This window comes from Oncorhynchus gorbuscha, linkage group LG21 (genome assembly GCF_021184085.1).
Source record: "Oncorhynchus gorbuscha isolate QuinsamMale2020 ecotype Even-year linkage group LG21, OgorEven_v1.0, whole genome shotgun sequence".
NCBI classification, from domain to species: Eukaryota; Metazoa; Chordata; class Actinopteri; order Salmoniformes; family Salmonidae; genus Oncorhynchus; species Oncorhynchus gorbuscha.
The window spans coordinates 28,069,486-28,096,522 of record NC_060193.1 but is presented as its reverse complement, the minus strand read 5'-3'; the positions used below and the strand labels follow the sequence as shown (position 1 = coordinate 28,096,522).

General features: G+C 44.1%; 1 protein-coding gene across 9 annotated transcripts in view; it reads left to right on the top strand.

Moving 5' to 3' along the window:
- Nucleotides 1-27,037, top strand: part of LOC124008799 (neurexin-2-like) — a 1,096,959-nt gene that overhangs the window by 606,306 nt on the left and 463,616 nt on the right. For all 9 annotated transcript variants that reach the window (XM_046320364.1, XM_046320362.1, XM_046320358.1 and 6 more), the window contains 2 exons: nt 16,028-16,201; nt 24,668-24,787. In XM_046320364.1, the coding sequence (XP_046176320.1) occupies nt 16,028-16,201; nt 24,668-24,787 (294 nt within the window). The remainder of the gene's footprint in view (nt 1-16,027; nt 16,202-24,667; nt 24,788-27,037) is intronic.

Genomic DNA, 27,037 nt, shown 5'->3' with positions numbered 1-27,037 from the left:
GGGAGGGGGGAGGGAAGACGAACGGGGTGCGAAGAAAAGGCTTAACACAGGAGACATGGAAGACAGGATGGACGCGACGAAGATGTCGCGGAAGAAGCAGTCGCACAGCGACAGGATTGACGACCTGGGAGACACGGAACGGACCAATGAACCGCGGAGTCAACTTACGAGAAGCTGTCGTAAGAGGAAGGTTGCGAGTGGAAAGCCACACTCTCTGGCCGCAACAATACCTAGGACTCTTAATCCTGCGTTTATTGGCGGCTCTCACAGTCTGTGCCCTGTAGCGGCAAAGTGCAGACCTCACCCTCCTCCAGGTGCGCTCACAACGTTGGACAAACGCTTGAGCGGAGGGAACGCTGGACTCGGCAAGCTGGGAAGAGAATAGAGGAGGCTGGTAACCCAGACTACTCTGAAACGGAGATAACCCGGTAGCAGACGAAGGAAGCGAGTTGTGAGCGTATTCTGCCCAGGGGAGCTGTTCTGCCCAAGACGCAGGGTTTCTGAAAGAAAGGCTGCGTAGTATGCGACCAATCGTCTGATTGGCCCTCTCTGCTTGACCGTTAGACTGGGGATGAAACCCGGAAGAGAGACTGACGGACGCACCAATCAAACGACAGAACTCCCTCCAAAACTGTGACGTGAATTGCGGGCCTCTGTCTGAAACGGCGTCTAACGGGAGGCCATGAATTCTGAACACATTCTCGATAATGATTTGTGCCGTCTCCTTAGCGGAAGGAAGTTTAGCGAGGGGAATGAAATGTGCCGCCTTAGAGAACCTATCGACAACCGTAAGAATCACAGTCTTCCCCGCAGACAAAGGCAGACCGGTAATGAAGTCTAGGGCGATGTGAGACCATGGTCGAGAAGGAATGGGGAGCGGTCTGAGACGACCGGCAGGAGGAGAGTTACCCGACTTAGTCTGCGCGCAGTCCGAACAAGCAGCCACGAAACGGCGCGTGTCACGCTCCTGAGTCGGCCACCAAAATCGCTGGCGAATAGACGCAAGAGTGCCTCGAACACCGGGATGACCAGCTAACTTGGCAGAGTGAGCCCACTGAAGAACAGCCAGACGAGTGGAAACAGGAACGAAAAGGAGGTTACTAGGACAAGCGCGCGGCGACGCAGTGTGCGTGAGTGCTTGCTTAACCTGTCTTTCAATTCCCCAGACTGTCAACCCGACAACACGCCCATAAGGAAGAATCCCCTCGGGATCAGTAGAAGCCACAGAAGAACTAAACAGACGGGATAAGGCATCAGGCTTGGTGTTCTTGCTACCCGGACGGTAAGAAATCACAAACTCGAAACGAGCGAAAAACAACGCCCAACGAGCTTGACGGGCATTAAGTCGTTTGGCAGAACGGATGTACTCAAGGTTCTTATGGTCTGTCCAAACGACAAAAGGAACGGTCGCCCCCTCCAACCACTGTCGCCATTCGCCTAGGGCTAAGCGGATGGCGAGCAGTTCACGGTTACCCACATCATAGTTGCGCTCAGATGGCGACAGGCGATGAGAAAAATAAGCGCAAGGATGAACCTTATCGTCAGACTGGAAGCGCTGGGATAGAATGGCTCCCACGCCTACCTCTGAAGCGTCAACCTCGACAATGAATTGTCTAGTGACGTCAGGAGTAACGAGGATAGGAGCGGACGTAAAACGTTCTTTTAGAAGATCAAAAGCTCCCTGGGCGGAACCGGACCACTTAAAACACGTCTTGACAGAAGTAAGAGCTGTGAGAGGGGCAGCAACTTGACCGAAATTACGAATGAAACGCCGATAGAAATTAGCGAAACCTAAAAAGCGCTGCAACTCGACACGTGACCTTGGAACGGGCCAATCACTGACAGCTTGGACGTTAGCGGAATCCATCTGAATGCCTTCAGCGGAAATAACGGAACCGAGAAAAGTAACGGAGGAGACATGAAAAGAGCACTTCTCAGCCTTTACGTAGAGACAATTCTCTAAAAGGCGCTGTAGAACACGTCGAACGTGCTGAACATGAATCTCGAGTGACGGTGAAAAAATCAGGATATCGTCAAGATAGACAAAAACAAAGATGTTCAGCATGTCTCTCAGAACATCATTAACTAATGCCTGAAAAACAGCTGGCGCATTGGCGAGACCAAACGGCAGAACCCGGTACTCAAAATGCCCTAACGGAGTGTTAAACGCCGTTTTCCACTCGTCCCCCTCTCTGATGCGCACGAGATGGTAAGCGTTACGAAGGTCCAACTTAGTAAAGCACCTGGCTCCCTGCAGAATCTCGAAGGCTGATGACATAAGGGGAAGCGGATAACGATTCTTAACCGTTATGTCATTCAGCCCTCGATAATCCACGCAGGGGCGCAGAGTACCGTCCTTCTTCTTAACAAAAAGAACCCCGCCCCGGCCGGAGAGGAAGAAGGCACTATGGTACCGGCGTCAAGAGACACAGATAAATAATCCTCGAGAGCCTTACGTTCGGGAGCCGACAGAGAGTATAGTCTACCCCGAGGAGGAGTGGTCCCCGGAAGGAGATCAATACTACAATCATACGACCGGTGAGGAGGAAGGGAGTTGGCTCGGGACCGACTGAAGACCGTGCGCAGATCATGATATTCCTCCGGCACTCCTGTCAAATCGCCAGGTTCCTCCTGAGAAGTGGGGACAGAAGAAATGGGAGGGATGGCAGACATTAAGCACTTCACATGACAAGATACGTTCCAGGATAGGATAGAATTACAAGACCAATTAATAGAAGGATTATGACATACTAGCCAGGGATGACCCAAAACAACAGGTGTGAAAGGTGAACGAAAAATCAAAAAAGAAATAGTCTCACTGTGGTTACCAGATACTGTGAGAGTTAAAGGTAGTGTCTCAAATCTGATACTGGGAAGATGACTACCATCTAAGGCAAACATGGGCGTAGGCTTGTCTAACTGTCTGAAAGGAATGTTATGTTTCGAACCCATGCTTCGTCCATGAAACAACCCTCAGCCCCAGAGTCAATCAAGGCACTGCATGTAGCACCCGAACCGGTCCAGCGTAGATGGACCGACATAGTAGTACAAGATCTAGATGAAGAGACCTGAGTAGTAGCGCTCACCAGTAGCCCTCCGCTTACTGATGGGCTCTGGCCTCTTACTGGACATGAATTAACAAAATGTCCATCAAATCCGCAATAGAGGCACAGGCGGTTGGTGATCCTCCGTTCCCTCTCCTTAGTCGAGATGCGAATCCCTCCCAGCTGCATGGGCTCAGTCTCAGAGCCAGAGGAGGGAGATGGTTGCGATGCGGAGCAGGGAAACACCGTTGATGCGAGCTCTCTTCCACGAGCCTGGTGATGAAGATCTACCCGTCGTTCTATGCGGATGGCGAGAGTAATCAAAGAGTCCACACTGGAAGGAACCTCCCGAGAGAGAATCTCATCTTTGACCACTGTGTGGAGTCCCTCCAGAAAACAAGCGAGCAGCGCCGGCTCGTTCCAGTCACTAGAGGCAGCAAGAGTACGAAACTCTATAGAGTAATCCGTTATGGATCGATCACCTTGGCATAGGGAAGCCAGGACCCTAGAAGCCTCCCCACCAAAAACTGAACGGTCAAAAACCCGAATCATCTCCTCTTTAAAGTTCTGGTAATTGTTAGAACAATCAGCCCTTGCCTCCCAGATAGCTGTGCCCCACTCTCGGGCCCGGCCAGTAAGGAGTGAAATGACGTAAGCAACCCGAGCTCTCTCTCTAGAGTATGTGTTGGGTTGGAGAGAGAACACAATCTCACACTGGGTGAGAAAGGAGCGGCACTCAGTGGGCTGCCCGGAGTAGCAAGGTGGGTTATTAACCCTAGGTTCTGGAGGCTCGGCAGGCCAGGAAGTAACAGGTGGCACGAGACGAAGACTCTGGAACTGTCCAGAGAGGTCGGAAACCTGAGCGGCCAGGCTCTCCACGGCATGGCGAGCAGCAGACAATTCCTGCTCGTGTCTGCCGAGCATGGCTCCTTGGATCTCGACGGCAGTGTTACGAGCGTCTGTAGTCGCTGGGTCCATTCCTTGGTCGGATCCTTCTGTCATGCTGGTGAATGAGGACCCAAAAGCGACTTGGCGAAAACAGAGTATTTAATCCAGAATAAACTTTACAAAACAAAAAGCATAATACTACACGTAAAGACGAGAACAGACTGGAGACTTGATCGAGAACTGCAGGTTGCCTCGGGAAGGCACTTGAACCTAGCAGACTCAGACACCTGCTCACCACGCAGCATCTGAGGGAAACACGACACGACAGGGCAAAACATAGACACAGCACGGTGAATTATAAATGAGGATCCGACAGGGCAGGTACGGGAAACAAGGAGAGAAATAGGGACTCTAATCAGGGAAAAGGATCGGGAACAGGTGTGGGAAGACTAAATGATGATTAGGGGAATAGGAACAGCTGGGAGCAGGAACGGAACGATAGAGAGAAGAGAGAGCGAGAGAGTGAGAGAGGGAGGGGGAGAGAGAGGGATAGAAAGAGGGAAAGAACCTAATAAGACCAGCAGAGGGAAACGAATAGAATGGGAAGCACAGGGACAAGACATGATAATAAATGACAAAACATGACAGTCGTAATCAACGTTGGCAGAACTTTCATGATCAACATCATCAAATAGTTCCTCTCCTCCTCACTCCTATAAATATGTATTATTACGCAATTATATATCTTACTATCCCCCTCTCTTATGCCTTTCTACCTCCCAGGCAGTGCTCTGTGAATAAGTGATAGGCAAGCCACTTGAGTGCTGCGATTGAGCAGTGTTTTAAATTTTTCCACTGACCTGTGGTAGACCACAATTCACTGTGGTATTACTCCGGGCAGTGGCCATTTTCCCTCCCTCCCTTCCCCCTGCTTCTCCTCCCTCACCTGCTGGCTGCTAGAGTTTTGTTGGAAACGGAGGGAGAGGAAAGGCACTTTTCTGGTGTGCGAGTGCGTTCACGTGTCTGTGTGCGTGCACGTGTGTGTGCTGCGCGTCTGTTAGACTGTGTGTGCTGCGCGTCTGTGTGTCTGTTAAAGCAGGTAACAATGAAATCAATGTCTCCCATTAGGGGATATAAGCAGGTACATTGGGGATAGCTGTGGGTTAAGGTTTAGCAGAGGACAAACATGGTCTCCTTTGTTGTGCTGGTCTTTGTCACATCGATCTCCACAGGAGCGAATCGTGGTTGGCCGAGTGGTTGGCCGAAAGCAGAGTTACATAAAGCGTTTCACAATGAGTTCAGGGTTACCTTGAGTCATTGATTTTGCAGTGTAGTTCAGCCATAACAAAATGGCCGCCTTTCCCTGTGTTTTGGTTTGTGTGGGAGAGTGTGTTGACCACCAGTGGATAGGAGCACATTATCCAGTTTGTTGCCCTATACTGCTGACTACTACAGCGCAGTGAGGCGAGCAGAGGGGAGGGCAGTTGATTTAAGAGACAACAACAGTGGCCAAATCCTCCATCAGTCAAAATTCCCCAGCTTCCGATAGGCTGGGCTCTTCCCTCTGACAGGGCTGCCCAGTAAAAATGTCCCCCTGACGGACGGGCGTTGTCGCGAGGACGCACTTGTGTTTTAACAGGCGCGTGTCCCCCTCTCCATCACCCTGCTGACAGCCCTCTCACAGAGGAGAGAGGGAGAGAGGGAGAGAGGGAGAGAGAGAGAGCGCCATAAATAGATAGGGAGCGAGATATAGCAAGGGAGAGAAAGCAGGCATGGAACTGTGTAATGACGCCTGTCTGTTTCACTCTGTTCAATCTTGGAGAGTGTCAGAGTTAAACAGAGGCTTCCATTCAGTGCAGTTGAAAAGCTCTCAAGGTCTGGCTGTTAGCAGTTAGGCCTGACAAACATCTCTCAATAGGAGTGTGAATGTGGAGGCACAGCCTGTACTATTGGAGACTGTTGTGGAGGTATTGTGTGGAAACGTGAGTGAGAACTATGGCTTTTGTCCCGAGCTGTTGGATCAGAGTTGAAGACATGAGAGAGGCTATTGGAGTGTGTGTGTGTGTGTGTGTGTGTGTGTGTGTGTGTGTGTGTGTGTGTGTGTGTGTGTGTGTGTGTGTGTGTGTGTGTGTGTGTGTGTGCGTGCGTGCGTGCGTGCGTGCGTGCGTGCGTGCGTGCGTGCGTGCGTGCGTGCGTGCGTGCGTGCGTGCGTGCGTGTTCACAAACTACAAAGAGAGAGAGACAAACACATACACCCACAGTGTGTGTATAAAGAGCTTTGATGCATGTCAGCCAGACTGCCCACAGGAGCAGCGTTTATGGCCCATGGAGACTGCTCTCTCCTGGGCTTTGCTGCCCGAGAGGGCCTGTAGCTATGGTGTCCTTCCCCAGGATACTGCTTCACTGATGCCCCACTTAGTACCATGCCAGGGTGGAAGAACCATGAGGGGCAGGGAGGCTGTATGGCTAGTCATTGTGAAAGAGAGTGGATTTGGAGCAGATGAGACACTCCTACTTGGCATGCCTGCGTTCGCTCTTTCTCTCTCCCTCTGCTACCTCTTTCTCTTTCTGACTCCTCTCTCTCTCTTTCTCGCTCTGCCTCATCTCCCTCTCCCTCCCTCCATTTCATCCTCTCCTTCACCTCTCTTGACTAGACTGGAGGGCACTGGATATACAGAGCACCCAGGTGATTTCATTGTGTAGGGCACTCAGAACTGGGCTGCCATAGAAAGGACAAATCCACTGAGGTATGTCTGTGTGTGCGCCTGTGTGCGTGCATTTATGTAGAACAATGGCGGAATGACGCCCAGGTGTGTGAGCAGGCAAGGGTGTTGAGTACTGCCACGAAGCAGAATGTCGACGGGACCAGCCTGTTGTGGTTTTATTGTACTGTGTGGAGGCCATTTCTGACAGACGCAACAACACCGATCAAAATGGCATCGGAGACTTCCTAGAGAGAACCAGAAAGTGCACCAATTAAAGTCACCTGATGAACAGAGCGAGATGCACCTTCCAACGCATCATTTGAAACTACATTTCTAAATTCACCTGCAGGTATAGTCAAATATTTTAGCTCGATTTGAATCCCTACACATGGCGTTGTTACACCACAAGCACATTGTGGGACACAATAATAATGATAATAATACCACCGATAATTTGGTTTCATCAGTTAACACTCCAAGCGACGACAACATTCATTTACTGCAATCAGTTTGTTGTGGCACTCTGCTGAGTCAAACTGCAATGTCATTTACAATCAAAGATTCCCTGCCTGCTCCTATACAATACTCCCATTGACGTTCTCCAGCCTTGGCCCTCTACTGCACAGCTTCTGCCAGCCATCCATCCAATGTGCGTGTGTGTGTGCGTGCGTGTGCGAGTGCGTGTGTGTGTGTGTCAGCATCAACGTCCATTCAATTTGTGTCAATTAGAGGCAGTTCACGCCAGCCAGACAAATACTCTCTTCTTGTGACGGCTGGAGGAAAATCAACAAGGTTGCCAATAAACCAGATAGCTGGAGGGAGAGGTTCATAATAGACCTTTTAATGAGACTTAATGTTTGCTTCTGTGTTAGGGAGGCAATTTGAGGGGACAGTGTCTAAGGAGTATCTTTGGATTTCACAGTAGCCTTGGTCTAAGGGACAGCTGCTTGACCCAAGCAGTCTATTTCAGGGAAATGTGCCAAGAAAATGATACAATATAGAGTATCATCATTCTGAATTGAGATGATACTGTAAGTGAGTTGATGGACTGAGGTCTGTCAGTGGTATAGTTCAGTTGATTAGGATCTCCATTAGCTGCTGCACTTGCACTCTTCCTGGGGTCCACATGAAACATACACATACATGACTAAGTGCAGAACAGTAATAGCCAAGAACAACATAAGGTCTAAAACGGTACCATAGCGACGCATAATAACTTAGAGGAAAAACAAAAAGGAAATGGATGAACTTATTCAGCAAAGATCAGGTGTAATATATTATAATAATAAGGCAAACGCGATGGAAAATGGGGAAAAATGCACCAAATCATTTTTAAATCTTCAACATAGAAATGCTACCAAAAACAATTTACTGAAACTTGTTGCAAATGAAGGAATCACGTATGATTCACCACATTACATTTTGAAAGAGGAAGCAAAGTACTTTAAGCATATGTTTTTGCCTCAGTCTCCTCCCATCTACTCTAACCGAAGCTAATTGCAATTGTTTTTTTTTCTATTAATAATGTCAAATTAACAGCCAGGTGAAATTAGATGATATTACAGAGGAGGAACTTTTTGATGCAATTAAACCGTTATTAGTATGTTTTAACCACTCCTATGTAAACTCAACAAGTTCTGATTTCATTATTACTGAAACAGGATACAAGTGAGAAATATAAAGATCCAGTCCATATAAAAAATTGGAGCCCCCTTACACTTCAGTGTTCTGATGCAAAAATTTTAGCAATTTAAAAGGTATTTTTGGACATTATTCATTCTAATCAGACATATTTTAAAATCAAGTATAGTAACCCTAGGTGTAAAATAGTAAATAATGGCTACTTCTCAGCAAGTTTTAAACTGTCAAGAGGAGTAAAACAAGGTTGTCCACTATCCGCATATCTATTTATTATGGCCATCAAAAAGTTAGCTATTAAAATTGAATCCCAAAATAATATCAAGGGAATAGAAATACAGGGCTTAAAAACAAAGGGGTCATTGTATGCTGATGATTCATTTTCTTTAAATCCACAACCTGGATCCCTCCACAGATATTTTCACTAACCTCTCAGGATTACAACCAAGTGATGATTTTACAAATTGGATCGCAAAAAAAGAGTATCTTTACTTTACCATGTAGTTTACTAATAAAATAGTCTGATGGTGATGTGTATATACGCGGTACACATATCTCTAAATAAATGATATTACTCCAATACATTTTTATAGAAAGTTTGCAAAAATAGATAAGATCTTGCTACCGTGGAAAGGTAAATACCTTTCCATTTGTGGAAAAATCACCCTGATTAACTCTTTAGTCTTATCCCAGTTTACCTATTTGCTTATGGTCTTGCCTACACCTAGCAAACAATTAAAAAAAAATCTAATTCATTTGGAACGGCAAGCCAGACAAAATTTAACAGGCCTTTTTATATAATGAATATGAATTTGGAGGGCAGAAATGATTAAATATTAGACTTCTCACTAAAGGCTTCAGTCATGCAAAAGTTATGCTTAAATCCAAACTGGTTCTCTCGAAAATTAGTGAGAATGTCTCACCCTACATTATGTTCAAGAAAGGCATTTCCCCTTTATTCATATTACAACCTCTCTCTTCCAGTTATTTGAAAAGGAAATCATCTCCCAAATCTCAGTATTAAAAACAAAACAAGCCATAGACAATTGGTTGCAATTTCAATTTAGTCCACCTGAAAAAAACAGAACAAATAATACAACAAATATTGTGGTTAAACTCATATATAGTAATTGATAAAAAAAACATTTTTTCAACAAAGGTATATTTTTTTTACAATTATATACGACTGGTGGAGTTGTCACACATGCAGCTAACTAAAACACATGCAAATGTCCGCTCGACCCAAAATTACAACCAAATAATTGCGGCATTACCGCAAAAAATGGAAGAGGAAAGTATACCAGTTTCATTAAAGGACCAAACAATTGACAGCCGTGCCATATAGATTACAAAATGACATACCAATTTCATGCACATGGTTAATGAATTGTTACGCAAAATGATGCCGGATTCAAAACTTAAAATTATTACACAGAATTCTTTCAAACAACAGAATGTTATTTATATGGGGATACAACCTTCCCAGCTCTGCAGAGTTTGCTGTGAAAAGACAGAATCATTAGATCATTTGTTTTGGTTCTGTCCATATGATGCTTGTTTTTGGTCACAGGTCCAGGAATTGTTGAAGAATTGCAATGATTACCTGGAGCTAACGCTGCAGATAGCACAACTCAGAGATCTGAAAAGTCAGAGTCAATTGATCAATAATATAAATACTTTTAGCAAAAAAAAATTTTTTCATTTACAATCTGTATAAAGAATAAAAATAGAAAGGTTCAGAACCTTTGTGAAACATCACAGCACATTTGAAATATACATGGCAAATATAAATCCAATATGGATTCTTAGGGCTAGCCATCCCGTCAGCGGGACACCTGCCGTCAACTTCCGGTGACGGGATGAATAAATAATCATACAAATTATGGATATTAAACATCTAGGTACATACAAGCGTCTGATTTACAATCCCAAGGGTCCCAGCTACAACATGCATGGTTTTGTTAGATAAAATCCTTCTTTATATCCCAAAAAGTCTGTTTAGTTGGCGCCATCAATTTGAGTAATCCACTCGTTCAACATGCAGAGAAAGGAATCCAAAAAGCTACCACTAAACTTTGTTAAAACAAGTCAAAATACGTTTCTAACTGATTTCCAACTCTGACTCCCTGTACCAAAACTCAGAATTCTTCCTTGTTTGGGAAGAAACAAGCCTAAAACCTTCAACAAAGACTGTTGACATCTAGTGGGAGCCATAGGAATTGCAATCTGGGAGCAGGAATTGCATAGGACCATTGAAAGAGCATGGGCTCTCAAAAAAAACATTTTCCGGTTGGTTTTTCTTTGGATCTTTGGCTATCATATCAATTCTGTTATCTCATACATTATTTTACCATTTCTACCAACTTCAAATAGCTTTCTATCCAATGGTACCAATTATATGCAGATCCTGGCTTCTGGGCCTGAGTAACAGGCAGTTTACTTTGGGCACGTCAGTCAGACAGGAAGTGGAGAAAAATAGACCCTAGCCTGAAGGAGTATAGATGGGAGGGGTTGAATGGAGCTGAAGGTTGGGACTAATAACAACAAGATAACTGATGTAAAACATGCGGTGTCCGTAAAACGTATATAGTTCAAGATCGTTTTTGAAAGAGTACAGTTTGCAAGATATGGCAAATATAAATCAAACCTGATGAACATCAGAAATATATGGGCGAGGATGAGGGTAGAGGAAGGACAAGAGTTAAAAACAAACAAAACTATTGTAAAATAGACGGTGTCCATAAAATGTATATAGTATGTATCAGCTAGAAATACAGGCCTAAGCGTTGTTGTTTACTCGTTTGCTCCAATTCGGGGAGGGGTGGTAGAGTTGGAGGGTAACAAAGGAAATTTATATATTTTAAAATATATGAATGTATGTATTTATATGCGTATATGTGTGTATATGTATATATATTAGCAAAAAAGATATGGGGGATTGGAAGTGATACAGACAATTACACTGATGGTAGCTACAACCTGGCTGCAATATTAAAGCTGATCTACTCCCTAAAAATACCACATGATATTATATTACATATATCCAGAGTAGTGAGCGCATACATTTTCATACTTTTTTTCGTACTGGTCCCCTGTGGGAATCCAACCTACAATCCTGGCTCTGCAAGCATATAGTTAAATTAGATATTTAGAATGACCGGAGGCGTTTGTGACGCAATGTTTTTTAACTCTGTTTTTAAATGACTATAGAAGAGTTGTGTAGACAAGTGTTAGACTACAGTACAAGCTTATTTCAAATATGAAGTCACTAGTGTACCAGACACAGGTGTTACTGAGCTTTCTCTTAGTGGCCCTCCAGGGGCCCTATCCCAGCAGCCCTCTCTCTGTCTGTCTGCTCAGATGCAGCACGGCTCTACCCAGGGGCCCCTGAGAAGTTGTTATGGTAACCGCAGATGCACAGTGGCCCCGGCCGTGTCTGAGAGGCTGTAATTGGTCCCCTCTGGTGGACCTCTAGACCCCGTGTGCATCCCAAATGGCACCCTTCTTGCCATTATAGTGCACATTTTTTTTTAACAAAGCCCGATAGGCCCTGGTCAAAAGTAGTGCACTATATAAGGAATAGGGTTTCATTTGGGACGCAGGCCTGTGCACTAGAACATTCATCACTGCCTGGGCTGGGGAGGAGAATCAAAACACTAACTGCAACTCTGTTACCTTATAAAACACTAAAAGAAGAAATGGAGCACAGAACATTCTCACAGTATGTCACAGAGGACCCATAATGGAGCACAGAACTCTCTTACTATCTCTCACAAAGGGATACATAGCCCAAAACCCTTATTCAAGCAAATATGACCTAAAACACTGGCCATAAAATGTCTTACTATGTTTCTAAGAGGAGTCGAAATACATTACAGAACGCTCACACACAAAATCCAAAATAAGTGCTCCTAACAGGCAAGAGGAAGGTCGACCCAAGAGGTGACATTCTGAGGGCACGGCGAGAGCCAGACAGAGGGAGAGAGGGGGAGCGAGAGGGAGAGCGAGATCACTAATTACCAACCCAATGAAGGGACCCAGAGAGGAACACGTCTGTGTGTGTGTGTGTGTGCGCGCACGTGCTCAATCATCTAAATCAGACAAAAACCAAAACGTTGATACAAATAAAGGTTATTTCTCCTCATCCCGAATGCATTAAAGTCAGTCTCTTACTCTTGAAAATGTCTGCTAACTTTTCAAGAAACTGCTTTGCACTTTTTGGAGTAAGTCAGCAATAAAAATGCATATTTGAGAAGCGATTCTTCTCTACAATTTGAGGGCATCGTTCAGTTATGCAGCTAATGAATCCACAGTATTGATTAGAATGCCTTACAGCCTTGACTGAGATGCATTAAGTGTCAAACACACATTAGTTTTAGGAAGAGAACGGCGAACCATAATTGACTTATTCAATTACTCTGGCACTATTTGACCTAGTGGGCTTATTGCTTCTCTCAAAGCCAAAGGGGGCACTTTTATGAATGCAGTCCCCAGAGTTTTGCTGAATTGAGACAAACAAAGGCGGCTTGATGGCCCTGTATTTACTTTGTCAGGGTTGCCCTTTTAGCCAATGATTCCTTGGGAAATATTTACCCACAATGTCTTTTTTTTCATTTCAATGTGACTTCCTGCTTTAGATAAAGGCTGAATGAAGAAATGATAAGAAATGCCAGGAGCAAAATAGTTGTTTTATTCTTATTGTACTTACATCAAAGGAGTTTTGATGTACTGATTCTTCATAATTTAGTTTGGCATTCTCACCAACGCCTTTTGCAATATCTTTTGAGTAGAAAAAACATACTTTTTAAACATAAAAATAAGAAATGGATGAAAAGAAAATGCATAAGTAATATATATTTTTTAAATACAATGGCTTTACTTGTAGTTATTGAAGATTGACAGTATTTAATTGGCCTAGTCTTCAATAACGGTCAATCTCTGGCTTGAAAAATCATAAACCCTCACCTCCCAGATATAGTGTTATGTGAATTTAATAGCTCACAAAGGAATGTCGAAAGGAATACTGTGTCTGCATCAAACATCAATCCCAATTTCGCAAGTCTTGTCACTGGATAGTGAGAGACTACAGAGAGAGTGCGAGGGGGGGCATCCACGGGGTAGCCTTGAAATCCCTATTTTTAGTTTATTTTCACCAGTGCTGCTTTATCTATTTCCGACAGATGTTGTTTCTGTCGAACTGTTAAACTACATGTGCTGATTTGCAGTCTGTTTCCTCTGTTTTACTCATTTGGCCTCTCTGGTCTGTCTCAAATGGCTTTAGCACAGCAAAGACTCCCAAATGTCTGCAGAGCTTAATTGATGACAAATGATATCAATTCAATTATTTCTTAATCCCCTCCCTTTGAGCGTTCACTTCATTTTCATTTTCTACATTTGAGTGGTTACATTTCTCCAGCCCCATCCCTCAACTTTTTAACAGAAACAGGGGCGTGGAAAATGTGTTATTGTTTCAACTGGAGAATCCCCCTTTTTGACGAATAAAGACATTAGGAGAGAAAAAACTCCACATAGTCATACACCATTCTATATCTACATGCACGCTTGCCTAATCAATCCACAAATATTCTACTGTGTTAAGAGCAGGTCGGCGACACAGAATGTCTAGGTCTAAGTTCAACTCTTCTTCCAAAATGTCTACTCGCGTATCATTTTGTGTAATAATGTTGGTTGTCTAGCAGTAGGAATGTGCTGTAAAACACCAGAATGATAAATAAACATTAGCAAACATTTGCTGTAAGGGGAGAAATTGAGTGATGAAGAGTTGCACGTGAGAGTGGCATTGCACCAGTGGGCTGGTTTCTAATCAAATCAGTCACAGCTGTTTGTTCAATCTTTGTCTACAAACTATTTCCTGCACACACACTTTCATTATAAAAACTAAAGTCATGCTTGAGAGGGCATCTACCTGCAATAGGAGTAGAGTAGGCTAGTCGTAGTCTTTACAGTAGCCTAGGGCCAGGCTACACAAAGCCAATAATTTTTTATGCGCATAGTGCCTATTAAAAAATAGGCGGGAAAACGATTCAGTGTGCGCTGGGCCCCCCTTCAACGCCCCCGATTTGTTGTCAGTGAAATATCAAAATAAGACACAACAGTTTGTCACGAGTGTTGAAATTGAATTGGAGTGGTGGAAAAATAACCCAAATTTCATACTTGAGTAAAAGTAAAGATATGTTACAAGAAAATGAAAGTCACCAAATAAAATGCTACTTGAGTAAAAGTCTAAAAGTATTTGGTTTTAAATGTACTTAAGTAGTACTTAGAAGTATTTTTACTTAATTACTTTAACCACTAGGAGGCAGGGTAGCCTAGTGGTTAGAGCAAGTTCAAATCCCCGAGCTGACAAGGTACAAACCTGTCGTTCTGCCCCTGAACAGGCAGTTAACCCACTGTTCCTAGGCCGTCATTGACAACAAAAAGAATTTGTTCTTAACTGACTTGCCTTGTTAAATAAAGGTAAAAAATAAAAATACTGTTGAATTGTAATAATGGCTGTAGTATATACATGATTGTATTCTAATCAGGTTTCCAAAAAGTTAGCTAGAAGCATAGGTTTCGATTCAGTCACCAAAAACAATGTTCCTTTCGTCTCTATGTGCTCACTCATTTTGATGCAATGCTACCTACACATGTTCTTGAACCTAACTTCAGTGCAGGCGATTGAGCCAACAACAACATTGTTGAGATTTGCTTGATACACTTGCCTCTGTACATTTCTTACAGCCATATAGCCTCGGACAGGCTACGTTTTCAGGCAGTTGCAAGCACGTGAAACACTCAGAATCAGGTGGAATACTATGACCATGTTAGTTTTCCGCAGGGCCATGTGGACCTTTCAGGGGGGCAGGTGCAAGAAGAAGAAGAAAATAAGGCACCGACCACCATATCTCAAAATTCCTAACATACCAAATGCCTCTGTAGCAAGCATTTGTAACTTTTTTAAAGCAGATGCCTATTTATTTCCTGCAACAACACACTCATTCATCATCACAAATTGTAAGCAAGCTATACATTGGCTCCTAAAGACGAGATTGACATCGGGGAAAAGAGGGTGGGCTATCAGTTGATTGTGATTTACCTCTTTGTCTTTCTGCCTCTCTACTGCGCAGACCAGACAGAATATTGATGATGTAGGTTAAATGCTGTACTGTTGATATTTAAACTAGGTAACTCGCTACACACACTGGACCGGTGACCACATCTCTGATGCCATGTACTGTATGTTTGCATACCAGGCATGGGCCATCTCTGTACAGGGTACTCTGGGGGAAAAGGCCCAACCGGTTGTGCAAGCTCCATACAGGGCAGATCAAACGGCGCAACAAACCAATGGACGGGGTGGGGGTGGCAACGACTTGTGGGTTCGGAACAACAATGAAAAAACTTTTATACCTAAAAATTGTTTTTGGGGGGGTGGAATTTCAAATAGCACATTTTCACAATGATTATTGAACCAGTCATTTCCTCCTCTAGGCCAGTAGCCTAACTTAATACCTTTTCAGAGATGCAGAGCTTTCAGGAATAAACACATATACCTTTTCAGAGATGCAGAGCTTTCAGGAAGAAACACAGTCCTTGTATGTGGCGGCAGTAATAGCTAGTCAATACCTTTCTCGGGAGGCATTCTTGAAGTCCACCCCACTACAAATCATACCCAAGATATTGTGCATTGTGAGTTTGGTCGAATGTAGGCCAGTTTTCCTCATGTTGTTATTGTCTTCTCCTCTCCAGGGGAGCTGTACATCGGTGGTGTGGGGAAGAGCATGTACAACAGTCTGCCCAAGCTGATCGCGTCCCGGGACGGGTACCAGGGCTGCCTGGCCTCGGTGGACCTCAACGGGAGACTGCCAGACCTGATCGCAGATGCCCTCCACAGGGTGGGCCAGGTGGAGCGAGGCTGCGACGGTGAGTTGGTGCTCACACACACATATGCACATATTGTACATGCACGAGGATGCACGCAAGTTCACACGCACACGGACTCACACACAGGCATGCACACATATGCCCACAAACACACATTATGCCCATGTATGCACACACACGAGTGTGAACGCATGCGCAAACACGTGCAATATATACACACACACTTGGCATTCGCCAGGGGCGGACTGGGCCAAGAATCTGGCCCTGGCATTGTATCCACACCAGCCCACATCACTGCGATCCGCCAACTCTATCTATCTCAGCATCTTCTCTGCTGTCACTGTGTGTCTTCTTGTTATCTGTCTGTCTCTGCTTTATACATTATAAATGCCAAGGTAATGACTTAGGCTATATTGCAAATTAGTGCTTGGTATATATCAGTCCCCCCGAATCAACACCTACCCTACGTGTTGATTACTATTACAATGCTGCAGACTAACATGTTCCCCTGGTGTCACGGGTGAAACTAACTTCCACAGTTGGTGGGCACCAGTGACATCGTTTGGTCGGACTCAAGAGAGTAATCACACGTAATCATGAGTAATCACCTTATAAAGTCATTTATAGTGCTTTATTAAGAACAGTAATACATGGACTACTTGAGGTATTCAAGAAATACGCAGTTTCATCTCACACGTCCAAGCAATGATGCATGATTGAAGATATTTTTGTATGTGCAACCTAATCCAGTGATTGTCATGAATTTTGGGTTGACAATTAGACTATAGTTGCTCAATTTTGCTGTCTAAATAGGACTAACGGTAATCAGGAATTTACAGATTACTGCCTGCTGCTAGTAGCCTTGTAGTCATGATCCCAACAGCAAATTGAATGTCCTAAAAAAACTTGCAGTTGTAGGCTACTACCCAGGAAACCTATAGGCCTATGCCCTCTCAACTGCATATGCGCAAAGCCAAATCAATATCTTGGTTGTAAAATAGTTGCTATTGAGCTGAATATTAAGTTGAGAATTATACATTATACCTACAGAAAGCTGAGACCATCCTCTCTTTAACAGGGACATGGGGACAAAGCTTTCATTGCATTTTGAAATGTTATAATGATCAGACTGCATTTTTCTCTCAAGCACATGGCTGGAGAGGAGAGTGGCTCGCTCATCACAGCAGTAGGCCCCAGCGATATAAACGCTTTCATTACAGGAATCACGAGGATAATGCACTTTACTGTTTTATCAAATCATGGTTTTAGCTGACCAAAAAACTGGACATTTTGAGTGCGGTGACCTTTCTACATTTATAGGTACCCTTTCCGATTTTTACGATCCATGATCGTGGCTGTCTAATTAATGACAGAGTTGGAGCAGGTCTCTTTGCTGATGCCACATTGTACTTTGAATGTGAGTTTGCTCGACCTCAGCTTAGTCTATCAGAAAACAGGGCTGGCCCATCTTGGTAGGGGGGACCGGCCGTTGCCCAGTAATCAGCCAAATACTCATTATAGATTAGCATAACAAAGAAATTGCACAAAAACCAGGCCCGTGGGCTGCCTTTTTCATATATCATTTTTTAATATGTAAAGAATGTGTTGTATCAGTCAAAAGTTTGGACACACCTACTCATTCAAGAGTTTTTCTTTATTTTTACTGTTTTCAACATTAGAAAATAATAGTGAAGACATCAAAACTATGAAATAACACATATGGAATCATGTAGTAACCAAAAAAGTGTTAAACTAATCAAAATATATTTAACATTTTAGATTTTTAGCCACACTTTGTCTTAATGACAGCTTTGCACACTCTTGTCATTCTCTCAACCAGCTTCACCTGGAAAGCTTTTCCAACAGTCTTGAAGGAGTTCCCACATATGCTGAGCACTTATTGGCTGCTTTTCCTTCACTCTGCATTCCAACTCATCCCAAACCATCTCATTTGGGTTGAGGTCGGGTGATTGTGGAGGCCAGGTCATCTGATGCAGCACTCCATCACTCTCCTTCTTGGTCAAATAGCCCTTACACAGACTGGAGGTGGGTTGGGTCATTGTCCTATTGAAAAACAAATGATAGGCCCACTAAACACAAACTAGATGGGATGGTGTATCACTGCAAAATGCAGTGGTAGCCATGCCGGTTAAGTGTGCCTTGAATTCTAAATAAATCACTGACAGTGTCACCTACAAAGCACCCTCGCACCTCCTCCTTCATACCTTATGGTGGGAAGCACACATGCAGAGATAATCCCTTCACCTACTCTGCGTCTCACAAAGACACGGCGGTTGGAACCAATAATCTCAAATTTGGACTCATCAGACTAGAGGACAGATTTCCACCAGTCTAATGTCCATTGCTTGTGTTTCTTGTCCCAAGCAAATCTCTTCTTATTATTGGTGTCCTTTAGTAATGGTTTCTTTGCAGCAATTTGTCCATGAAGGCCTGATTCACGTAGTCTCCTCTTGGCAGTTGACATTGAGATGTTACTTGAACTCTGTGAAGCATTTATTTGGGCTGCAATTTCTGAAGTTGGTAACTCTCATAAACTTCCTTTCCTGTGGCGGTCCTCATGAGATCCAGGTTCATCATAGCGCTTGATGGTTTTTGGGACTGCACTTAAAGATACTTTCAAAGTTCTTGAAATGTTCTGCATTGACTGACCGCCAAGTCTCTTTGCTTACTTGATCTGTTCTTGCCATAATATGGATTGGTGTTTTACCAAATAGGGATATCTTCTGTCTACCACCCCTACCTCGTCACAACACAACTGAGAGAATGACACGAGTGTGCAAAGCTGTCATCAAGGCAAAGGGTGGTTACTTTGAAGAAGCTCAAATATAAAATATATTTTTTATATGTTTTACACTTTTTTGGTTACTCTATGAATCCATGTGTTATTTCGTAGTTTTGATGTCTTCACTATTATTCTACAATGTAGAAAATAGTAAAAAATAATAATAAAAGGTAGGTATGTCCAAACTCTTGACTGGTACTGTATATATTTGTGTGTGTGTCAATTTCAACCAGCACACCCAACCGAAATATTGCCCAGCCCATCTGGCATTTGCCAGAATTGCCGGATGGCCAATCCACCCCTGACATTCACTTAGACTAACTTAGCAGACTTTATCATCCCATTTCAAGCTATTTTCTCCTCCCAGTCTCATCATACACAGGTGATTCTGAAGTTTGACTCCTGCAGTAACTCATAGGTCCTTCGTCGTCTGTAATAGCCAGATATATAATTAGACTCCACCCTCAGACTCGGCGCTCGACTCCTTTTTCTAGTCCCAGCTCTTTCCCATAAAACCTACAGAAGGTATCTCTGCCTCTGTTATTGTCAGCCACCTTGTAGCGCTCACTGTGCAGTTTACAAGGACCACAGAGAGTAACTGTGGTCACACCAGTTTCAGGCAGGGCTGCTTTTTAAGGCATTAGGTTTCTTGGAGGTGACACTATGAGAAATCAAGGAGCCTAGCATTGGGATTTTGAGATCCACCATGTATTTCTTCAATTGTTGCCGTTTAAAAAAGGCTGACTATTTGTCGTTGTTTGTGTATATTTTATAAAGCTATCATACTTTTTATACCTTTTTATTATCCTTTTTCATTTGGAACTTTGCATTGTACTGTGAAACTGCTTGAGGTGCTAAAATCCCGTTTGAAAAACCTGCATTTTTAGCTTTTGTTCTTTAATTAACGAGGCCTTTGTGTTTTGATGTGCTTTTGATTCAAGGTTTTTATTGCTTTGTGTTTGGTCTTGTTTATCTTGCGATAAGTGTGTGGCTAAATCAAGTTTGATTTGATATTGGATCTTTAATTGTTGCCATGACAAGGATCATGTGCACTGGGGGGATACGAATGAGGACAATGGACAAGGTGATAAGAGCTACGGCAACAGCATGAGTAAAGATCCATGTCCTTCCATGGCTCACTGGTCAAAGTCTGTTTTCATCAGGACTTCTCAACACTGAAATCCTACTTGTTATCATTAGAACTTCTGACACACATGGGGAAAAAGGCCATTTTCCGCAGTGCCTAAACTCCTGCATCCTGCATTTGGAAGGGGCTCAGCTTTTCGGGCTGGACGGACGTCACCGGTATTGTGGTGTCTCTGGCGGCTAGTTAATTGTGTTTGTGACACCTGCAGGCTGTGGCGGCAGTAGCGTTCACACTGTCTGATTTCCCAGAGGTCTCGCAGCCTCTCCGATTCTAAACGCAAACGCTGCCACCTCTGCCTGCCAGCCTGGCTTATTACCTGCCTACAGTCATACGGCGTAATTACTTCCGTTTTTAGAAGAGATCTAAAACTGCATTAGGCTATCACATATACTCCCTTAAAATCTCAAACGGCAGGTTTGCAAGAGGTAGCAATAAGTGTCATAGCATCAACTCATCTTTTCACGGAATTGTTTCCCCATAGCCTGGCAACAAAAACCAGTAGAATGTTTCAACTCAATAGAAGTCAATGCAAAATGGCTATTGATAGTGTAGGCTAGTGGCAGATGTGGTTGTGCTTTAGCCAAGTCTCCCTTTCACGTCTGTTGTCATGTCCGTTGGTCCTGTCAAACATGAAGGGCTATAGCATGACAACAAGACAACAAAGGACATTGAGTTGGCAGAAGCATGCACAGCTCTGCAACCGGACTATGTGTACTGCACACTCCAACAGTAGCCAGACCCTCTGTTCAATATGTCAGGCCAAGGCCGGTCCTCCAGACCAGCTCAGTGGAGCAGGTGGATCAGGAGTTGGAACCAGAGTTTAGTGGTCAGAGGTTGACCTCTATGGCTGCATCCCCAGACATCCAGCAGGGTCAATGGGGCAACTTGTTCTCCTGTAGCTGCCTGACTCAGCTAATCCCTCCCTACAGCAGCGAGAGCAGAGAGCTGCAGCCTTTGGCTTAACGACTGTTCACTCTGTGTTCTTCACTATGCTGAGTTGCTGACTCACGTCTGGGATTTGGGAGGAAGACCGAGGAAGGTGAGAGAGAGGATAGGGAAGGCGGGGGGAGTGAGAGAGAGGGAGGGAGGGTGTCAGGGGGTGGGTGGAGGGAGGGTATTCCCAGATGTCTCATTCTCTCCCAAGCTGTTAGTTCCAGATACAGGTGTCATATTGTTACGCAGGGTTGAGATGTGTGTTAAGGCAGGTTACACAGTAAGGCTGTTAGTGCCCTAGCAGATAGCATGCTGCTCATTCTTCCAACTCCTTTAATAAATCACAGCTACAGATTTAACAGATGTGGGGTTCATGCCTCGCTCCAAAAGAAATGTAAATTAGTTTACAACTGCTCACACCGAAACACAAGGCATTTCAATGACAAGTTCACAACTCTACTGCTCCCACAGAAACACGAGGCATTTCAATGACAATTTCACAACTCTACTGCTCCCACCGAAACACGCGGCATTTCAATGACAAGTTCACAACTCTACTGCTCTCACAGAAACACGCGGCATTTCAATGACAAGTTCACAACTCTACTGCTCCCACCGAAACACGAGGCATTTCAATGACAAGTTCACAACTCTACTGCTCCCACCGAAACACGAGGCATTTCAATGACAAGTTCACAACTCTACTGCTCCCACCGAAACACGAGGCATTTCAATGACAAGTTCACAACTCTACTGCTCCCACAGAAACACGCGGCATTTCAATGACAAGTTCACAACTCTACAGCTCCCACCGAAACACGAGGCATTTCAATGACAAGTTCACAACTCTACTGCTCCCACCGAAACACGAGGCATTTCAATGACAAGTTCACAACTCTACTGCTCCCACCGAAACACGAGGCATTTCAATGACAAGTTCACAACTCTACTGCTCCCACCGAAACACGAGGCATTTCAATGACAAGTTCACAACTCTACTGCTCCCACAGAAACACGCGGCATTTCAATGACAAGTTCACAACTCTACTGCTCCCACCGAAACACGCTGCATTTCAATGACACGATTACAACTCTACTGCTCCCACCGAAACACGAGGCATTTCAATGACAAGTTCACAACTCTACTGCTCTCACAGAAACACGCGGCATTTCAATGACAAGTTCACAACTCTACTGCTCCCACCGAAACACGAGGCATTTCAATGACAAGTTCACAACTCTACTGCTCCCACCGAAACACGAGGCATTTCAATGACAAGTTCACAACTCTACTGCTCCCACCGAAACACGAGGCATTTCAATGACAAGTTCACAACTCTACCGCTCCCACAGAAACACGCGGCATTTCAATGACAAGTTCACAACTCTACAGCTCCCACCGAAACACGAGGCATTTCAATGACAAGTTCACAACTCTACTGCTCCCACCGAAACATGAGGCATTTCAATGACAAGTTCACAACTCTACTGCTCCCACCGAAACACGAGGCATTTCAATGACAAGTTCACAACTCTACTGCTCCCACCGAAACACGAGGCATTTCAATGACAAGTTCACAACTCTACTGCTCCCACAGAAACACGCGGCATTTCAATGACAAGTTCACAACTCTACTGCTCCCACCGAAACACGCGGCATTTCAATGACACGATTACAACTCTACTGCTCCCACCGAAACACGAGGCATTTCAATGACAAGTTCACAACTCCATACTCTATACACTCTAAACTCAAGTCTAAACTATATGCACTGGTTGAGGTAGCAGCTGATCGATAGCGGAGGGAAGTGCAACTCTGTGATAATATTGTGATTGACTTCAGTAATAATTACAGCAATATGTTTAATTAGAGCCTCTGGGATTCTTGTATTAAGCACTGATTGATGGAGTAATCACTGCAGTGGGTAATTAAAAACATGAACTGATAAAATGGAGACATCTCATTTGAAGTGTCCATTTTGGAATAACGTCGGAGGAAATGGCTGGCGCTCTCATGAATTTTTACTTTTTTTTTTTTTTAGTTAATTGGGCTGCTCTTAAAATGTGTAAATAGTAACATGTTTTGTTTATCTCTTGAAACAAGTACGGCATTGCAAGTACATCCTGGCAAGTGCACAGCTTGTACATAGTACATAGCTTCCTCCCATTATTTTTATCACTTTATTTTTAAAGCCCCAACCATTTGAACAAAAAGAGTACAAATATACCTTTATTATAAGGCAGACTATATATATATATGCTATACGTTTGCGTGTTCGTGACCCCGCCTGTTAGCTTGAATGATTCTTGCCATCCTCCTTCAACCTCTCATCATCAAGCTGTTTTCGCCTGCCGCTGACTGGATGCGTTTTGTTTTGTCGCCCCATTCTCTGTAAACCCTGGACCCCTGGGGCCCCGACGGGTCACACCACGCTCAGAGTCACTTCGGCCATTCGTTTGGACCATTCTAACCTTCGATCGAACACTAACTGAATGCCTGTCTGCCTGCTTTACGTAGCAATCCGCATGGCCACGTGGCTGACTGTGTGTAGGAGCAAACCATTTTGGTGAACGGGGTGTTGTACCTAATAAGCTGAGTGTATGTGAAAATTGTGCGTTTCTGTGTTTTGTAGTAAAAAAAAAAAAGAGAGGAAGATGAGTGTTTCCAATGACGTCATCGGTATGCATCATTTGATTTTAACATATTCTGAGTAGGCTTTGCCTACTAATTGTCTGCTACTGTAATTGGTTGATGATATCATTGGAAACACAAATGTTCCTTTATATATTTTTTTTGTAGAAAACATACAAACTCACAATTTTCACATATGTTGATGTCGGGGGGTGGTGCTGGAGATGACGAATATGAAGTGGACCGTTTTTACAATTTCCCTTTAAAGGTTTCAAACATAGAAGGTCTACCACCTACATGACAATTAGCCACCTGTGGTTTTCTTTTGGTCATCGCTAATCTAAAGCATTAGCAGGTATTAATGGGTCTAATAACCAAGTCACAGTTGCTTTGAATACCACCCGGCTAACATTTAATTCACTTATCACTCTAACGTGCTCGGAATTCCACTGAGAAATTACAATAGTGGCTTTTTATAATTGGAGAATTGTCATTGTTGAATAAGTCCATCTTTCCTTTTACATCCATTCAACCCCCCCCCCCCCACAATTTCATATTCAAGTTGACAAATATGCCTCCCAGTTTCATTACTGCCTATAATCAAGGTTTTAACCCAGAATAAGTGTCAAATACAACCTTATCACTTTTTAACCACCAGCCTCGATGAAATCAGTGTCAACAAAATGACCTGTGCTATGGATATGATTACAGTTATTGCCCTATATTCCCATATTGACATAAAAAGGGCTTTATGTATTGAACGTGTTCCCCCTGAGCATCCTTAGAACCTACGGTGGGATTACAGTTTGCCCCCTTAGGTGCCTGCGCACATCGGCCAAAAGAAAACACTAGGGCCGTGTATATTGACAACTTAACAGCCTTAGGATTCCTGCTTTTAAAGTTGTTTCCCAAATGTCCTTACATTGGCATAGCAAGCGTATGTGTGAGTGTTGTATATTGACCCCTTGTGTTCCAATCCCGTCCCTCCAGGACCTAGCACCACCTGTACGGAGGACTCCTGCTACAATCAGGGCGTGTGTCTCCAGCAGTGGGAGGGCTTCTCCTGCGACTGCACCATGACGTCCTATGGCGGCTCCTTCTGTAGCGACCGTGAGTACAACAACCCCGTCTCCGCGCCGGATGTATGTGCGTATGTGCGTATGTCGTGTGAAGGTTGTGTTTGTTGTAGGGCTTCTGGTGGATCGCGTTGGCTTGGGTCGCGGAGATGTAGGTGACTTTCAAAAGGTGTTTACATGTCGTGTTTGGTTTTGTAGACTATTTTAGGTCTAATGTTTGCTAACTCTTTAGCGTTTCCCTAGTGGGCACATGGAGAGATTTACGCTTGTTTGTACGAGAGAGAGTTGACATTCTACCCATGGCCCCTACAGGATGAATGAATCTAGAACCGGGACAGAGGGACAAGGTCCAAGGTTAATAGAGCAGTGGGCCTACTGCTTTGTTAGCTTGCTAAGGAGTTAAGCTCAGATCCATAATCAATTGACCTCCCTCTCCCTCCAAGCCCCCTTTGAACACTCCCTCGTAACTTGCCTATGACACGTTTGAGGGTAGAAAAATGTGCCTAGCTGAGGGAGTTGTGTGTTGTTTGTGTAGTCAACGTTCGTTAGAGAGACTACGATTGGCTGTGACAGTCGGGCACTGATTAGGACCAGGCTGTGGCAATGGGTCCGCTCCAGGAAGAGGGAGAAAAGGGGGACGGGGCAGAGGAAGAGGGGAGGACGATAACGTCTGCCTGTGAACGACAGCCACGCGGAGATAAACAGAGATCCCATCCCTCGCTCCTTGAAAGATAAGAGGGCGAGAGAGGGGGGGAGGAGGGGGAGGGGGCACGCTGATGCCTTTGCTCTCCTTGCTCTGCTCAGAGACCGTGGGGGTATTAGTAAGTTTAATATCCTGATTTCTTTAAAGATTGGAGAGATAGGCGTGTGTGGCACTGAGCCAGGATGAGGCCTCGCACTACTTGCTCGAAACGCCCAGAACCGGCCAAGGAGGCTCGTGAGCGTATGTGTGTGTGTTTGTGTGTGTAGAGAGAGAGAGAGAGATGAGAGAGTGATCCCTCCAGCAGCCAGCCCTACTGTAGGTCTCTTCACATTTACAAGCAACCAAAATATCTCCCAGAGATCAAGCTCGTTCTATAGCAATGGCTACCACATGACAAAGCACGCAGTAAAACATTGTATCAAGTCTATTCACCAACCCCCCTAACCAAGAGAATATCGACGTTGACATTAGCTTGTCTAATCGTATCCTCTAAAGTGCAGAGCTGAGACGGGCAAGGCAGTGACTGAGGAGTGAGGACTAACACTGAGGGAGTCATTTAGCTCTGATTAAACCAGTTGTATGGACTGAATGTCTAATGGAAGTCTCCCATCAATCACTGAACACAGAACACAGTCACTAGACCACTAGACCTAGCTAATAACCTTGTCTCTTTGTTTACCGACCATTGCTTTTGCTGAGAAGGAACATCAAATGTATAAAATGAAGTACAATACTTATTTTTCAAGGGCAAGGGCTTTTTTTCCCCATCAAATTTGATTTTAAGACGTCGTATAAGTGATGTCTGGCTCAATTGACTGACGGTAGGTCTTTTTCAGGAATTCTCAGACGCATTCGTTAAACTGAGAGTATCAATGGCTGCTGGCTAGGTCTCCCCTCAACCCTCACTTTTTAACAGGTTGAATATTTGCATGCTCTGCTGGGTATCACTGTTGTATTCCTGTCTGTGTTTCCTCCGTAGCCCCACAATTAGCGTCTCTTCATTCTAAAAAGCCGAAGAGTCTTCCTTTACTGCCATCTTTGAGAAGAGGCAGATGAATCTTACTTTCCACTTGAACATACCCGTTCTCCATGACGTTCAAGTGCCTGCTCTATCACGTTATTCTTCCAGCACAGAACTCTATCCAACCTTGTTACGATGTTTTGAAGACCTCTATCCTTCAGCTATCTTGGCTTATACAACATTGTTTTGAAGACTGAACGTGTCACTTTTCAAGGAATTTTCCTTCAAGCGTCTTCGCCAACACAAGGTAGGAGTGTCTACGGGTCGAGCCACTGACGTTCTCCAACTCTTTGTGCCTGTACATACCATTGTGAATTCCAAAACACTAATGGTTTAGAAGTGTATAGTAACTGCTTTGAAGACATGTTTGGTTTACAATGGACTCTTAATAGGGCATGCTTCTTCTCCTGCATTTTCTTCATAATCCACATCTCATTGTGGTATGTGTCCACAAATAACTGGCTCGCCATTGGTTTGAAAAGAAACACTTTGTCACCGATAACATGTATTATGCTTTTCAAAGGCTTAATTGTTGAAACTTTGAATAGCTTTTAGGGCAT